General features: G+C 38.8%; 1 protein-coding gene across 1 annotated transcript in view; it reads left to right on the top strand.

The window, feature by feature from the left end:
* Positions 1-18,362, top strand: part of MLYCD (malonyl-CoA decarboxylase) — a 44,545-nt gene that overhangs the window by 14,346 nt on the left and 11,837 nt on the right. Inside the window, exon 4 of the mRNA XM_075282037.1 lies at positions 9,146-9,295. Coding sequence (XP_075138138.1) covers positions 9,146-9,295 — 150 coding nt within the window. The remainder of the gene's footprint in view (positions 1-9,145; positions 9,296-18,362) is intronic.

The raw sequence follows: 18,362 nt of genomic DNA, 5'->3' as shown, positions 1-18,362 counted from the left end.
GTGAGAGGCTTAGACAGGGTTAGGGGGATATCGCCACTCCTTGGGGAGAGACCACCATATAGGTGTGTGGAGACTTATTAAGCCTTTAGCTTTGTAATTACATCAGGGAAGACAGGCTTGCACATTCCACTGAGCGCCCTCTATTGGTTTGCAACACGGAGGCACCTGACTTCCTAATTACATCTTGGAAGACAGATTTGCATATTCTTCCCATGGTCCCTTGCAAAGTGGAGTGCTAAAGGCTTAATAAGTCTCCATGCACCTATATGGTGTTCTCTCCCCAAGGAGTGACGATATTCCCCCTAACCTTATCCTCCACAGCAGAGATGACTCTTGGTCTTCCTTTCCTGGGGCGGTCCTCATGTGAGCCAGTTTCTATGTAGCGCTTGATGGTTTTTGCAGCTGCACTTGGGGACACTTTCAAAGTTTTCCCAATTTTTCGGACTGACTGACCTTCATTTCTTAAAGTACTTTACTTAGTTGCTTTTTTCTTGCCTTAATAGCAATTCTAACAGTCTATTCAGTAGGACTATCAGCTGTGTATCCACCTGACTTCTGCACAACACAACTGATGGTCCCAACCCCATTTATAAGGCAAGAAATCCCACTTATTAAACCTGACAGGGCATACCTGTGAAGTGAAAACCATTTCTGGTGACTACCTCTTGAAGCTCATCAAGAGAATGCCGAGAGTGTGCAAAGCAGGAATCAAAGCAAAAGGTGGCTACTTTGAAGAACCTAGTATATAAGACATATTTTCAGTTGTTTCACACTTTTTTGTTAAGTATATAATTCCACATGTGTTAATTCATAGTTTTCATGCCTTCGCTGTAAATCTACAATTTTCATAGTCATGAAAATACAGAAAACTCTTTGAATGAGAAGGTGTGTCCAAACTTTTGGTCTGTACTTTATATCCCATCACTGGGGGCCTAATGGAAGCATCAGTGCAGTTTTGTTCTCTGAGCTCCATTCACTTATACGGGGCTGCTGGCACAGGAGAGGAAAGTCCTGGCAGCACATAGAGGTGAATGGAACACCGATCACGAAAGTGCACTGGTCTATTCACAAGGAGGCCTTAAGGGGACTTACGGCCCTCCTGATCATTGGGGGACCTGGTGATCGGATACTTATTCCCTGTCATGTGAATAGAGGTTAAAGGGTTTTCCCGGGCAAAAATTATTATTTATTTATTTTTTATTTTTTTTAAAAAAAGGTCTGTTAGCGTTATTAAATGCACCCATATAACTTTAGCAGTGTTTTGAGTGATGTCTGGGCTTCTTTGGGAAGAACCTAGCATCTACTACATTTGTTTACATGGTGTGTAGCGTCCTGCTGCAATACATTCTGGTAGTTGTAGGACAACCCTTTTAAGTATTCGTTGTATTGTTGAAAAAAAATAGTCAAATCTGGATGTTACAGGTTCGTCCTTCTGATCACTGGGGAACCCGGCAATTGGACACTTATTCCCTAATTTGTAGATGGGGATAAAGTGTCCATAACAGCACAACTATAAGTAATATTTCAGTACAGGATTGGATGTGGCATATTGAATGTAGGTAAAACAAAGACAGACCATACTATCTCTTAAATATGCTTTAATATATTTATGGCAGGATTACCGTAATAATCTTTCTGCTTTTTAGCGTTAACAAGCATTATGTTCTGTTAACATCTTTTATTAATTAAGAAGGTTTTGAAGACCTCCACTGTGTCCTCTTCCACAGCCTTCGCCTAGAATTGGACTTAATACACCATTTACAAATTCTCTCTTGTCTTCTTCATAGTCATCATTTTCTCTTTTCCTGTGTAAGGAGACAATATAAATTTAATAACACATTTATTCTAATAGTTTCTTCAGGCTCAATCAATCCTATATTTTATGTAGTGCTGCTCCTGGGACTTAATGTGACTTAATGTCCGAAGGTATTTACTATAATTTACACCAGACGTTACAAAAATTATGCCAACTCATTGCTGGTGACTTTCTGGCAAACAGACACGTGAAAGATTCACTAAGCGTATTAAAAATCATGGACCTACTAATAAAATGTTTATAGGTTACCCCTGCATTGTTTATCCTAAGACACTCCCTTTCTGAAAAGCAACATTATTTCAGCTAACACCCCCTTAGTAAATCTAACTCATTATATAAGACGATGGCACAAATAATGTATAATTTAATCTACACTTTGAATGAACAAGGTTATTACAATTCATTGGCAAATGATAGCACATTATTAGTGTGTACTGCTTGTAGAATATAGACAGTTTTTACTATGCCTGGTGTCATCTCTGAGCTGTGCCCGACCATCTTATAATAGCAAAGTAAAATAAAACAGACTAATGCTAGGTGGAGGTTTTGTTCTTCAGATCTGCTTAAAAAACGGTTACCCATGGAAACCCACAGACCCCATAGACTATAATGAGGTCTGCTAGATTCCCTCCCGGATTCCACCCCAAAAATGCAAACAGGACTCTGTGTCTTTCAAACGGAATGGGGAATGGAGTGGTCACTGAGCAAAGATGTGAACCTAAGCTATTGTATAGAATTAGACTTATTTATTAATCTTTTTACTGCATTTCAGATATTAAGGCTGAGGCCCAATGTTGTGGAAATGCAGCTTGTTTTGTTGCAGATTTTGTTGCTTTTTTTTTTTTTTTTAATGTACATTGTGATCCCTATATGGGGCTCACAATATACATTTTTCCCTATCAGTGTGTCTTTGTAGAATGGGAGGAAATCCATACAAACACGGGGAGAACATACTCCTTGCAGATGTTGTTCCTGGTAGGATTCCAACCCAGGACTCCTGTACTGCAAGGCTGCAGTTTCTAACCACTGAGCCACCGTGTTGCCCCCTTGTTGCGTTTTTTTTTAGACAAAGCCAGGAGTGTCTAAAAATGGAATGGGAAATATATAAGAAGTTCTTATACTTCTCCCTTCTGTTCAAGCTACTCCTGGCTTTGGCTCAAAAAACCGCAGCAAAATCTGTAATAAAAAAAACTGCGTTTAAACACAAATGTGATCCAGGTAATCCAGCACTTCCACTGTGTTTCCAATCATTGTTTACAAGCTTAGAGCCTGTAACTGCTGCAGCTTATGAATCGCCGCATTGATCACGTTACTACTATTGGCATCATGGCTTCCAATGCCGAATTCAACTGCTGCAGTAGTCGCCTATTGTCTGCTTGTAAGGAAAGAATGGTCGAATCAGTATAATGTCAGCGCTGAATTGCAAGAAAAATGAGGTTGGTTTGTTTTTGTTTTTTAAACTGGATTAACTCTTTAAAGCTAAACCCCATGTAGCATGACACGGGGTAAAAAAAACGCTGCGGGAAAAATAAACACTGGTGAAACACATTGTGATGTTTTTCTATGATGCTTTTCATTATGTTTTTGCAGCGTACCCTGTGGCCTTTCTTCACTAATTATACCTAAACCGGAAACACTTGAGTTTCTGCAGGTGTAATTAAAACAGATTTTTTTATTTTTAAAGATATGTGGATGAGATTAGCCAGAATCCCATTGAAGTTACTGTAAAATGCAGTGTTTTTTGCTCAGCATTTCTGTGGCAAAGCACTACATTTTCGTAACGTGTGAATTCAGCCTTACGGTTGGTTGTCTGCAGAATCGGAACATAGTTTCTATAAGTTTTCTCTCTTTCTCTATGTATTTTTTTTATTTTATTTTTATTTCATAATATATCATGTGAACTCCTACCTACATATGTGCAAAAGACAGAAATAGAAATAGCCTGGGTATCTAATACTATAAATAAAACTCATATTTTATTGTGATACTGAAAACCTAGACATATACCCCTAACTCATTAGGTAGGGCCAAACCCAAATGAGAAACTTCATACTACCTAGCAACATGAAATGTCTGAGTTGGGACAAGCTATGACTATCATAGATCTTAGCCAGTGATAACAAATGATAGATTGTGCTAACAAGCCTGCAACTAAATAAACATGCAAGGAAATTCAGGTAGTCCAACATATAAGATGAACATTCAGATAGAGGACATGAGGGCAGTGATCTGATGGAGCTCAATAAAGAGTTCCATGACTTCCTAAAATATCACCTCTCATATAGGAGCCATTTAATTACCAGAACAAAGTCCTGATAATATTAATATACTGTCAATTCTCATTGTTCCTATAATGCTAATTCTATCTAATCTCTCTCCCCCAATTCCCCAATGCGTTTCCCGCAGTGTAATCACAACACCAGGATCATCAGGGGAGTAACTGTGACTAACCAGAGAGAATAGAATCCAAAACAAAATATAATGTGGTGAAAACCACAGTTCCCGATGCCTTGATGGTGGACACCGGTACTTAAAATATGTGGCATGTAGAAGTTTAGCAGGTATCTCACTGAGCTAAGTAAACAGTTGCAGCCATCTTCAACTTCAACTTTTCAATAGTTTTCTGTAGCTTTTTTTTTTTTTTTTTTTTGAGATATCACAATGCATAAATGTATCATATTCAAATGAAAGAAGTGTAAATCTCCCATATAGATTACCATCTGTAGCCACTATGCTTAAACAAATTACTAGAATATCGGGGGTTTAGGTGACAATCTAATGACCTGCCTGTCATGGGAAAGTGGCAAGTAGGGGGAGATTGTATAGCATTTTCATAGCTATAGAGATTAACTGGACTACTGCTGTCACAGTAAAAGTGAGGGTTCTGTGGGATATGGTAGCAGACTACTGTCATGATTCAGTGGTCCTATGGCATGGCTTTTGTTATCGTTTTTTATTTAGACTATATTAGAAAATTATAGTAAAACATTTTTTTAGAATTTTTACATTGTTTCTCAATATCCAACAGCTGAGTTGTATAATATTAGTACACGGTGTCGGACTGGAGTACCTAGGGTCCATCAGTGAAACTTATTTTATGGACCCACTATACAGCTGCAAGTAAATATTACCTGAAACGTGTTGTGTCTTCAGTGTTGCTAACGCAATTTATTCAGTTCTAGTTTACTTCCCAGTGCTGGACTTATAATGTTTCAGTATTGGGTGTTTTCAGTAGTCTGCTGCCTGGCTCTTGTCTTGAGCTAAGGCTCTCTTAGATCTGTGAGTTCTGTGCCCATCAAGCAGCAGGCCTCAGGCAGCAACAAGTCTCTGCAATATGCTTGGTGGGCCCCTGCAGGGTAATTGAGAAGATGTATCTGGATGCCATCACAACCACCTGATGCATCTATGTAATAATAAACTGGGCAGTTGGTTAAATTATTTACCCAGTATATTATATCAACGCATAGCCTGGTTGAGATGCTGTATGAGGAGTATCTGTATAAAGTACAGTGACTGTACTGTGGCATGCCTGGGTGAGGTGGCGGCCCATCCTGACTTGGGGCCCCTATGGCTTTCACCTGTGGGCACTCAAAATAAACTTCCAGAAAACCATATTTAAAATTTAGGAACAAAAAAATTCATCACCCACCTGATCTGGGAAAAGTAGTGGGCACTGTATAATTAATGTTTAATTAATAGGAATTGGCTATCAGAAAGCAAGGATTAGTCTAGCAGTACACAGATACCAGTGAACAGCCAAGTGTTAATGATATGGACACAAGTGCAGTCTTAGGAGTGTTGTGAGATTCCACACAAGTAAATCAGATTGCTCACTGTGGTTCTCTAGTAGCTGCTAGTTGTGAATGCTGTCCAATTGACATAGCAATTTCAGAGATACACTACTGTCTGTTCTCCTTTCCTTTCTTTTTTAATGGGGAAAATTTGTTTGTTTGTTCCTTTGGGTATTTTAATTGAACCAATAAAGGCTATATTTTAAAATGTCTCATTTTGGGTAGGTTATACTCCTCCAACTCTGAGTTTACATGATAAAATTTTTTTGGGTACACTACAAGAATATTGATAATCTAAAATAAAATTATAAAGCACTGTATAATTGCCAACCAATGAAATACTTGTAGTTTTCAAATTTTTGGTGAAAAGTTGCAATATAGTGATTTGTGTCTGTTTAATGCCATTTGCCTCTAAAATAATCAGAAGTGCCATCTTTTTTTTTTTTTTTTTTTTTTTTTTAAGCTGATCTCACCACTCTTCTTTAATTTGGAGGCGCCATCAGTTAAGTCACAGTCATCATCATTTTACACTTTTGTGGCATAAATGATGGAAAAAATGTACACTAGCATAAGGCTGCCAGAGATTTTGCTAGGTGCAAGAACAACGTGTATATTATGCTGTTCTTTATGAATCTGCCCCCCAATGTGTATCCAGGCCCACCTAATACTATAGTAGAATAGGGTTACATGGCTAAATATGCTGGCACGTAATTCCTGAGGCATTTTTATCTATAGAAATATATAAAGTTTATATCACTAGGATAAGCCACCAGTATTTGACCTTTGGAGGTGTTTTTCCTCCACAGTGGAGCTAGTAGCATTCAGCCATACAAGGAATTACAGCATTGGATCTTTTATTGAAATAGGGCCATGGTCTAGTTCACGGCGTAGAATGAGCATCAAACCCCACTTACAAATTGATGGTATATCCCAGGAATATGCTATATCATTATGAGAAGGAAATACCTTTTAATTTATCATTACAACATTTATACACCGTAATTTGAGTACTTACTCTTCATCACAGATGGAAAGGGAGACTAATCCAAGGAATAGTACAAGGAAAAGAGATTTCTTCAAGAAATCCATGTTTAGTCTAAGAAAAAAAAAGTTACAATACAAATTTTGGTTTTGTTTAACAATAAAAGCTTACGTAGACGTTACCAAACATATATTATTCTGAAAAAAACAGAAGGTCTTAGAACAATCTTTGCAATTTGTATAGTTTAGCAAAAATCATACCTTTTAGAATTGTGCTGAAATAAGTTAATTGTACATAAAATAAAGCACATAAAACAATTAAAATATATGTTTGGAATACATACCATGTGATTCAGAAGGCACTGAATGCAGTAGGGGAGAAGGGTCTACTTCTTGGGATGCACATGCTGGTTAATATACCAGCAACTTGGGGGTTGGATTCATAAATCATTCATAATGACTAAACTGTAGACCCGATGACTGTTTGTTGTTCTCATACACATTTAGGTTTTATGGGCCTTGTGATTTAGATTTAGTGAGTGTTTTAGTAGATTGAGTACACATAATGTACAAATATTACTTCTTTTATAATTACATTTGTCAGATCTTGTGACATTTGTCATGAGAAGGTAAATTTATGACAAGTTACTGAAAACATGATGTTTAAAATATTTAGCAATTTTAGGGGGCACATTCTGACATTGAGATTTCAGGAGCAAGTTCTAATTAATCATTTTAATCTAGATAGATATCATCATCATCATCATCATATATATATATATATATATATATATATATATATATATATATATATATATATATATAAAATCCTCAAGTGATTTATTTGGAGGAGCTTTAAATGATTTTATGTCTAAGCATACCTTAAAGGGGTTGCGTTGCCGAAGACATTTATCTCCTAACTAAATGATAGGGGATAATTGTCAGATTAGTAGCAGACTGACAACTGGGATCCCCAGCGATCAAGAGTACATGCTTGCGTTGTTAGTGCTTCATTCACATCTATTGGACTGCCCTGACACTGCTTCATTCACCCAGAGCATTTTCAGTCACCCCTCTTTCCTGAATGCCGGGGTCAGCACATAATAAACCTAAGCCCAAACTTCATTTTAGGCTTCTTCACATGTGCAATATATTTTGGGGGATATATAAAATAAGCCAGATTTGTACATCCCACTATATTTACATTTTTTCTTTTTTTATCTGTGAACGTCCTGCCATCTTTATTTTTCAGCATTACATAAAGGATCCATAGACTTGCATGGCTGAGCAAAGTAGAGAAAAGGGAAAAAATTATGTATACAATGATTTTTTTTTTCTTAGTGTCTCTTGGTATGTAAATGGATCCATTCCATATAATAGGTCTGTTTGATGTCTGTTTCCTTCTGCGGACAGCAACCAGACATACAAATTGTCCCTGTGAGAGGGCCTTAGCCCTCATTCTCCCTATGAGATTGTATGGTAAATTTCAGGAAGCGACAGTTTCTGTATGGAATACGTTTCGGAAGGCCAGAACTGACCACTTTAGTGGTTCTTGAATGGGCACTTAGTAAGTCAAATAGTCCTGATTATAGGAATTTTTATTGCAGAGCACAAAGATTCATTCTTGTGAGTATATTGAATATTATAAATAGATGCATTCACTAGATAGACAGATTTATTTATGGTAAAGACTTGGGATTCGCTGTCAGAATTCGATGTGGTAGCGAATAGGTTTAATTGTCTAAAATAAAACTGCAGCACACTCTGCAATTACATCAGCGGGAAGCCCGTGGATTGGAAAACGCCACTCAAATCTCTGATTTAATAAGAAGCCTTTGGAAATAATGAAAGGAAAGTGCCGCTAATTCACCAAGGCGTTGACTTCACTCCTGGAAGTTTGATTGAGTCAGGTGTGAGCTGACTGTGTGCTGCCCGCTGCGACGACTGCACCCGAGGAATTACTGCCGAGTACCAGTGTTTTATTATAATAGAGGTCACGAACCTTCACAGAGGGAGAGATCAGAGGAGGGAAAACTTCACGGTTATGACTGTTCTTTAATTGCAAAAAATAGTCATAGCAACAGTATACACCTCTGATCTGAGCGGGCAGGAATCCATTAAATGTGCATATGCCTGGGCAATTATTAACTGGGGATAAATTGGCCAAATAATGAAGCTTTTTGGGGTTATGAATATACTATAGTTGCCATCCATAATGATAATGAGCTCATTTGCATCACAAGCTTGGCTTTTATGTTCATAGGAATATTTGACACATATGACTAGATTTAGGAGACGTTCTAGTCACTGGTCTACTGAGCATCAGCCATCTAGCCAGCCTTCTTCTAACCTACATGGAAAGGAAATTCTATCCAAACAGTTTGATGGCTCCTTTTTTCCAGGCCAAAAATCACTTCCCGCTTGGCTTAGGAGAGTATGAACAGAGTGGTTGCCCTTTATCCTGGGGAAAACTTTGTCCTCTGCTATCTACTAACTACTGGTTTATGATATTGCAAAATACTTATAATTTGTCTTTGCTTTCTTCTCTGATACTTAGGCAATTGTGAAAGAGATTCCTCCATCTGAGGTCGAAGATGGAAATAAGATCAAGTCAGCCATTTTCTACTCCATAAGTCTGACGCAGCAAGGTCTTCAAGGTGTGGAGCTGGGCAATTATCTTATCAAGAGGGTTGTAAAGGAATTGCAGGTTGGTAAAGGCATCCTTTTACTTCTTACCTAGCTTATAGCATGTGAGAATGGTAGAAAGACCACAGAAAGGCATCCACGTGGTTCATTGGCTCTTGTATTTTTCGTGCTAGTGCTGAATAATGCCCATACCGGTGCTCCTTTTCTCCTGTTCCAGGACAGAGGTCAGTGTGATAGAATTCCATCTGATTCTATAGTGCTGGATCCCCTTCCAGATATAGGAGCTGAGGCGATAGCGCAGGATACTCTGTTACCTAATACATCTATATGAGTGGCATGGTTCGCTTCCGGTCCGTTCGACAGTTTACATGCAGAATCTGCTATGTATTGAATTTAGTAACCCAGTTCTTGTGCATGGTCTTGCGATATAATAGTTTTTCTCTATAAATGGAGGTACACTTTAAATATATAACATTCATAAGGTGTAGACGACCCCTTTCAATAGCCCCTATTTTCTACAACAATTATCCCCCCTCTCCTAGCCTAGTCCATTATAAGTCCCGCAGAACTCCTATTTATCCTCCTAAAATTTTGGCGAAATATTTTGCAGCTTTAGGTAATCATGTTGCATTGTTGACCAGAGAGTGAAAAGCGCAGTATGCTTTCAATTACACTACACCTATTTGCTGAAATTGCTTTTGCACAGGCTGTAAGGCTCTTTCACTTGCCTTAGTTCATTTCAGCAATCCTCACAGACCCATTCCTTAATTATGGAGACCCCAATGTGTTAACCTTCTGCTAGATCTGCAGCCCATGTCTGCGGTTTCTATATTGTGTATATATACAAACAACACAATGCCGTACAGTCAGGCTGATCTACAGCCATTACCACACTACACACAGGACTCTAAACTCAGCTACAGGAATTTACAGAGACTAATGGTAATTCTTTCCTTGGCCATTTTGCCCAATTACAGCACTCAGTAAATGCACATGTAATCTCCTCGCTATTATTCAACAAACAAAGTGCCTTTATTTGTTTCTCTTCAACACATTTCCCAGTACATTTGTGCTCCGCTGTTAACAAAATGAAGGCGTTTTTTGCAGGAGGCTTGTATTTGTACTACCTAATATTGCCCTGGTGGACTACTGCGCATTAGCAGCTCATAGGATATTGCAATAATATAAGTCTAAGGCATCACTGTCTGCGGCTGAAACCTTCCAGCTATAAACTGGTTTCTCACTAATTTGATATCCTCGGCTTAATATAGATTTTCATACATTTCTAGTAGCTCTTGTACATATATTACATCTTTTTGGGGATTTTTCATAAGGAACATTAGAGAGTTAGAGTGAAAGGTTTTCCTAGTTATTTCCAAGTGTGTCTAGCTAGCCTGAGGTTCCTTGGAGATTACAGGACGGTCCCACTTCTTCAGAGCGCACACCACTACTGCAAAAAGAGAAAAATGGCTGCTAACGTGATTTCTCTTCGGAAATGGTTTAGTTGTGTCTATGTTTGAGGAAACTGTGTTAGATCAAATATGATGGCCTATTCCCAAATGGGATGTCTCAGATTTTTCGAAATTTGATAAGACCGTGAATAAATGGTTTACAGGACTCAATGCTGTATTCCTGAATGTGGGCAGATTTGTCTTTCAGAGTTTCAAGAAAGCTAAAATACTACCTGCTTACAGGTGGCAGCTATGATGATTAGTTGTTTTTTAGGAACAGATATGAGAAAGGCCTTATTCACACAACAGTGGATAATAGGCATTATTTTAACTCCTGAATTTCTAGGGGTCTATTTGCAGGTCTGTGTTGCCTTGTGTTTTTTTTTCATCTGCTATCTTTAACCTTTATGACGGATATAAAAAAAATGTGAATAAACCTTCATGGGTTTTAAAATGGCCATCACTCGCTGTGTGAATAAGGCCTTAAACAGACCAACAGGTCCATGCACATGTGGTAGCTGGTGGCTGGACATCTACCATAGATCCCCCAACTTCTTCAAGGGCATGTATGGTTAGATCAGACATTGCTTGGTTGTCATTTACCTTTTTGATGTGTAGGCACTGGTGACTCTCATAGGTGGTGTATATGTAAAGCAGGCAGAGGAGGACATTGATAATATATAAAAAATCTGCAGTAAGGAGATAAGATCATCAGGTTATAACTAAATAAAAAGCTAAAAAGGATTGGCATGAAAACATTAACAATAAAGAAGTGAGAAGTGAGAGCCAAGATATTGTATTAAGTTGGCAGATAAATAATATCCGCACCTCTTGTAGCTGCACAGGGACTAGTACAGTAGGTAACAAGGACCACTGCCACCCTAAAATTAGCTAGCGCCTAACTCATGGCACATAAAGAACAGGGCTGTTATGGTTACTGGTGGATGGAGATACATAAGTGGGGTGCTGTGATGAGGTACGTCTTGATAGAGGAAATTTCCATATATCCTTATTGACTTTATCAGTGCACATAAGACATGTTCATGTCATGTGTTAGATGCCATCTGTCTGACTTTCTTACAAGAAAATTTACTGTGCAGTGTACATTTTTTCCTAACAGGAGGCTTTTGGGGATTTATTTCACTGCATGTCCATACACTGGCATAGTTTGGGAAAGCCTTTAGGTATTTACCTCAGACAGAAGACTCACAGGTGATAGTTATACATGGCCGCTGTGTATACCTGCCAGCAGGAGAGCCGTGCATGTACAGTTTTGTGGACATGAATCGCGCTGGTCAGATTTTCTTTTATTCCTAACAGACTGTTAAATTAAAGTGGATAAAAAAAAAAAAAAAAGTGTGAGGTCAGAGACTGTCGAGACTATCTGAGGTAGGAAATATCATTTTCAGAAACTTTATAACCTTTCATGTAAGAGGATTTCACTCTTCAGTCCTAGCCAGTACAAGATATGGCGTCCTCTCGGTCAGTGTTATCGGATGAATGATCCCATCCCCCCTCCCAAAAATGAATGTAATTGTTGATAAGAGATTTTCATCCAGCCATGGACAATCTGTTTCATTTCTCCCATTGCTTATCTTCTGAGTGCAGGATACAAGGTTTTCCAAATCAAGATTCTTTATGAATGGCTTTTATGTCACCACAATAACAAGTTATTATTTTCTTCTTTTTAATCCAATTTTCACAATGACTGGTTCATGCTTCCAGTGTTTTGTGGTGCGTTTTTTCTTTTTAATATTTAAGTCCTCCCTGTTTTACCCCCCCCCCCCATCCCCCATCCTTCCCCACATACATCATTTTAAAACATCTGAAGTAAGATGACTGCTTCATGGCATAAACTTATTTAACATATTAATGATACAATTTTCTACATTCTGAAAGCTTTTTTAAAAAAATTTTCCTATCAATGTAGCAGCGTGAGGTCTTGTTTGTTTTTGCTAGTGGAATAGTATTTATCAATGGCATCATTCTGGGTTATATGTAATTTATTGACTGTTTTCTCAACTCTGTTGGAAAAAACCTAATTATTTCAAATGTTTTATTTTTATCACTTTTTATTTCAATTTTTTTTGTAGGCAAGATGTCCAAAAAAAGAGGATTGCTAGTGTTAAATTGCATTGACCATGTGGGATAGTTAATGCATTACACAATAATATTCCCACTGGCTAAGCTTGTTAATGCAGATAAGCTGTACTTTGTATTTGTACCATTTTGTGATCCCTGTGACTTTAAAGGACCATTGTATTGTCACAAGGACCGATTCCATTTAGTGAGAGTATATGTATATAGTCGTGACATAACTGAAAATTTGGATGCAGTCAGTGCCAGTGTCAGCACCCGGCAAACACAAGCAAGTGCCGGGCTCTGAGAACCTGAGGGGTCCTGTGGCGGGTCCATAATGAATCATTGTAATGGGCCAGAAATGAGCCGAGCTTACAGTTTTAATATTACTTACAGCTGCCAAGACTCCCCAACCCTTCATTACTCCATTACTTCATTATTCCAGCGCTCACAGGGTTATGTCTGCAGCCGGGGTAAGTAAGGGGGCATTAAAGGGATTATGGGCAGCTACAAGCTGTAAGTATTGTTAAAGTCTGTGAGCACACCTTGTTCCTCAGTAGGCATGGACAAACCTTACAAGATTTGAGAGGTTTGTTGCTCATAGTCATTTTTCAAAAATGTGATCATCCTCTGGGATCTTCTTAGACCTTAGTGTATAATAAGAAACGCAAGGTAGGGAAAAATAACACACTTATACTCTCCTCTCCGGGGTGTCTGGCAGTTCCTGCCATTTTTCTGGCCTCTAGTTGATATTGCGTGTCTAGGAGTCATGGCTCAGGTCTGTGATTGGGCCCAGCAGCCACGTGGCGTGACCGGCCTCAGTGGTGATCCTGGGGCATGTGATTTCAGCCGAAGGATTGAGGAGGACACTGTGGATTGCTAGACGTCCATGAAAAGTGAGGCAAGGAGAGTAGAAGTGTTATTTTTACTCTCCTTCCATGGACCTCTACTTATATTCTGGGATCTGAGGAGACCGCAGAACATAATAATCACATTAATGAGAAACTACTCAAAGGGTCAAAGGTAGAAGAGGCCATTATTCCGTGTGTGTGGGGGGGTGGAGGGGTCAGAAGGGGCTATTATAGTGTGTGTGTGTGGATGGGGTGGGATGCGACAGAAGATGCTATCATGCCATTGTCAGTTATAGCTACAGGTCTTAACCAGATTGAAATCTACGCAAGACCTACAGCAATTTTAGCTGGTGACGCCAAAGCTAAATCTGATTTCACATGTTTTTGTTTTGGCAAATCTTAGAGGAACACACTGCGGCTCCATGTATTGTCACATAGGGGCCCACAAAAACCTGAAGCTGACTCTGGATGCAGTTGTGCTCAGTATGGGGTGATGGCTGCTACTATGTTATACATTGGCTGCTGTCCATTGTGCTGAAATATTCCATATAGTCTACAAACATTTGTCTTGTAAACACTCCATATTATGGTACTTTATTTATATAGAGCCAACATATTCCATTCATTTACAAACAATTCATTGCATTTTTTTCCTACTAAAAAGGAAAAGATTTCCCTCAAGTGACTGTACCTGTGAACATGGTGTAGCTGCTGAAGGTTGCAGAAAAATAGAATATAGAGGCTACAAAGGGGTGCAATGCTTGAGCAACATTCTGTGTTCCCCAAGGTGGTCTCTATAGGGAGAATAGAAAGTAGCTCCTCACCTTTAGTCTGTCACTAATTCAGAAACCAACCCTACTAGTTTGTAGCCTGAACAATCCAATAGTCAACCTAGAGCCCCCTTATGCCAGACAATCAAGACTTTGCTCTGTGGGAATATATTCTTTGTCAGTGAAAAGGGTTAATGTACTTTTCACAGTATTTTTCAGTAGTAAAAAGTAATCTGGCGCTGACATTTGCAGTTGTCAGTACCACTAGAACATCAAAGGCCGGCTTCTGCTGTCATTTCTTTGTGGGCTTGATAAGTTATTTAGTGTCTGTGATGTGCCTTTCTGTCTTGCTTAGTAACTGCCTCGGATCTGCAAAAGGCTTTTGTGCCCGGCGCTGGCTCGCTGAAAGCTTTTTTAGCAGGGAGGACGGAGGGGTGTCATGAGGAGGCTCACACCATAGCATGTCTCAGACATTGTTCAGCGGTATTTAAAGGGACTCTCTTCTATCTCTTGCTAGCAGCTGTGTAACATTAGCAGATGTGACAGGCTCCACGTGACCCTTTGAAGTTGATGAGTTTCCAGGTGAGATAAATGTATCGGCTGTGTTTTTTTTTTTTTTCTTCTTTTTTTGATTGATGCTTCATGACAGAGACCGTTGAGGAAGACTCAATAAGACTTGCATGAAAAGAGAGATTTGTTTTTACACGGTATTGTCAGGGTGAGCAATTATGCAAATTCGGATATGGAATGGATCCTAATGGGCTTACAGTCAATGCGAATGAATGGCAATAGCGTGTCTGTTCATTTAATAGAATAAGTCCATAAATGTTGGATGGAAATAATTCTGATGGTCATACAAATGGAGGAATTGTTGGCCAAACCCACCAATTTTGGTGCACCCAGCCAAATATACAGTATGTAGAGGGGTGTTTCAACTTTTCCTTGAGGTAGAAAAAAGGTTGGACATATTGGATTTCAACATGTCTGATCTTTAGGTCTAAAGGAAGACATAGTTTATTCTCCTCCCATTGCGAAGACATGGAGGGTGGGGAGGAATTGATGTCAGCTGCATGGACTATGTAACTGTAATTTGTTAAAACCAAAGCTGGTCCTATAGCGAATTAGAGATCTGTGTCCTTGTCTAAGAGTCCAATGACTGGATGCAGATCTGTTGTTTGCCATGAACTACATTTTCAATATTCCTGAAAAAAATCCTATACAGCAGACAAACTTTTTGGCCATTCAGAATCTCCAATGTACTGTATGATCAGTATTTGTTTTAACAATGTCACCGCTGAAGTGTCATATTCCCCATACATGGCACCAAAACAACCATCAAAAGCCAAGGATACCCCCCAGGGGCCACACGTATCTGCTGATACAGGGGCATTGCATATTGCCTGTTTATATGAATGGACTCTCTCTGACCTCTGTATACTCAAACTCAACATTTTGGAGTGTTTTTTTTGGTTGAGGTAACTATTAAAAGGACATGTAGTAAAATATTTGTCTAGCATTACCATAAGCCAGTATATTAATGGTAAGTGGTCACAGAATTCCATGTCAGGTGAGTGTGATAGCGGATTTGGGGTACAAAATAGAGAAGGGAAATTTTAAGTTTTCCCCTTTTCAAGCATATATGCATTCACTTTGCCTGGAGTATTGTAAATGTAGCTAAAAAAAATCAAAGCTAAAGATAATCGTAATTTCTAGTCTGCAAAATTTAACCCTAGTCCACACTTATAGCTTGTGTATATGGACAACATACTCTTCCAGCAAATCACTCTTTTCCTTGGCGCAGCTCTTTTTGATCAGGATGTCTTTCCTTGTGCCTTGCATGATTATATCTGTCTTGCAGTAGGGGGTACATTAATTCACATTGTGGATAAGGAAGCGTCTTCTCTGTTTGATATCCAGTTCACAGCACACCATTCATTATACTTTCCTATGAACACCTTTTTATCATTTGTGACAAAATGCGGCCTTGTACTTTGGTTTTGTCTGCTCAGCTAATATAAGATGTGACATGTTTGAGATGTGGGTTGGATGGGTTTTAGAGAAGCCGCCTGCAGCCAGGCCTCTGTGGGAGCCGTTTTTAATGGTGCTTGGTTTTTCGACAAGCGGCTATATTTCTGGTATCCACCAGAAGCCTTGTCAACAGTTGTGTTTTGTTGGCCACAGAACCGCGTTTACCCTAGCGTGTCTTTTCCCTCCACTAGCGCCTGCCAAGGATGAACTGTAAAACTGAGACATATATCAAACATGTGACACAATAGTTGGTTTTATACCCCCCGCACGCTTCCTCTTCATTATTCCCAGCTGCAGTGTTTATCAGGAGCTGAGAAATGAGAGGCCGCATTTATTACAGAAAATAGAAGTTACATAGAAAAATTATATATTGGAAATGACGAACTGTAGTGTATTATGCAGACAGTCTTCAACAGTGCTCAACAGTGTGTATGTGTATATATATATGTGTGTGTGTATGTATATATATATATATATATATATATATATATATATATATCTATATCTCTATCCTATTAATATTATAAATGTGAAAGTTTGTGGGTTTGGATGTTTGCATGTTTGGATGTTTGCATGTTCGGATGTTTGTTCCTCAATCACGGAAAAACCGCTCCACCGATTTGGCTGAAATTTTCCACAAACATAGTTAATACACCCGATTAAACAATAGGCTACTTTTCGTCACAATAGCGCACATACGTTTTTCCCAGGACCCCCACAAAACCCAAACTCACACCACCATCTCTGCAATCTCACACACTTTGGACCATAGCAAGCCACAAAATTCCTATTGCCCTCTACAGCCTAGCCCCTAACCCCACACAATCACATATACATATACTTTACCACTTTGCCCCTCACCTTACCAATACTCCAGGAGGCTCTCTTTATCGTTTCGGAGCAGCCATGTTTGCCGACCCCCACCGCTCTGACAATCCGCGACACCGCCCACCCATATCAATACCCCTAGGCGGTCTAATAAATGCAAAAAAAAAAGTTTAAAAAAAGTAATAAAAATATAATAAAATAAATAAAAAGGATTAAAAATTCAAATCACCCCCCTTTCCCTAGAACACATATAAAAGTAGTTAAAAACTGTGAAACACATACATGTTAGGTATCCCCGCGTCCGAAATCGCCCGCTCTACAAAGCTACACAAATATTTTTCCTGTTTGGTAAACGCCGTAGCGGGAAAAATGGTCAAAAGTGCCAAACCGCCATTTTTTCACTGTTTTGAGTCTGATAAAAATTTGAATAAAAAGTGATCAAAGCAATAACATTTCCCGAAAATGGTAGAGCTACAAAGTACACCTGGTCCCGCAAAAAAAGAAGCCCTATACATCCCCGTACACGCACGTATAAAAAAGTTACGGCTGTCGGAATATGGCGACTTTTCAAAAAATAATTTAACAGTTTTGGATTTTTTTTAAGGGGTCAAAATGTAAATAAAACCATATAAATTTGGTATCCCCGGAATCGTAACGAAACACAGAATACAGGGGACATGTCATTTTGGTTGCACAGTGAACGCCGTAAAACCAAAGCCCGTAAGAAAGTCGCAGAAATGCATTTTTTCTTCAAATCCTCCCCATTCTAATTTTTTTCCCTGCTTCCCAGTACATTATATAGAATAAATAATGGTGGCATCATGAAGAAAAATTTGTCCCAGGTAAAATTAAGACCTCATATGGCTCTGGGAGCAGAGAAATAAAAAAGTTATGGGGTTTAGAAGGAGGGGAGTCAAAAACGAAAATCAAAAAATGCCATCGGCGGGAAAGGGTTAACTTCAAATACTTCTGTCCCAAAGTCACTATGTAAAGTTTCTCATGACACCATATAGCAGCTCAAATACAAATTAACTTCAACACAAAAGTCTCATGTATTCTCTGAATTGTAGCAAAAACAAGATACAAAGTTACATTTCATATCCCATACCATATACACAGTA

The sequence above is a fragment of the Leptodactylus fuscus genome, chromosome 7 (assembly GCF_031893055.1).
Source record: "Leptodactylus fuscus isolate aLepFus1 chromosome 7, aLepFus1.hap2, whole genome shotgun sequence".
NCBI lineage: Eukaryota > Metazoa > Chordata > Amphibia > Anura > Leptodactylidae > Leptodactylus > Leptodactylus fuscus.
The sequence above is the reverse complement of the archived record's forward strand: the minus strand, read 5'-3'. Positions and strand labels throughout refer to the sequence as shown.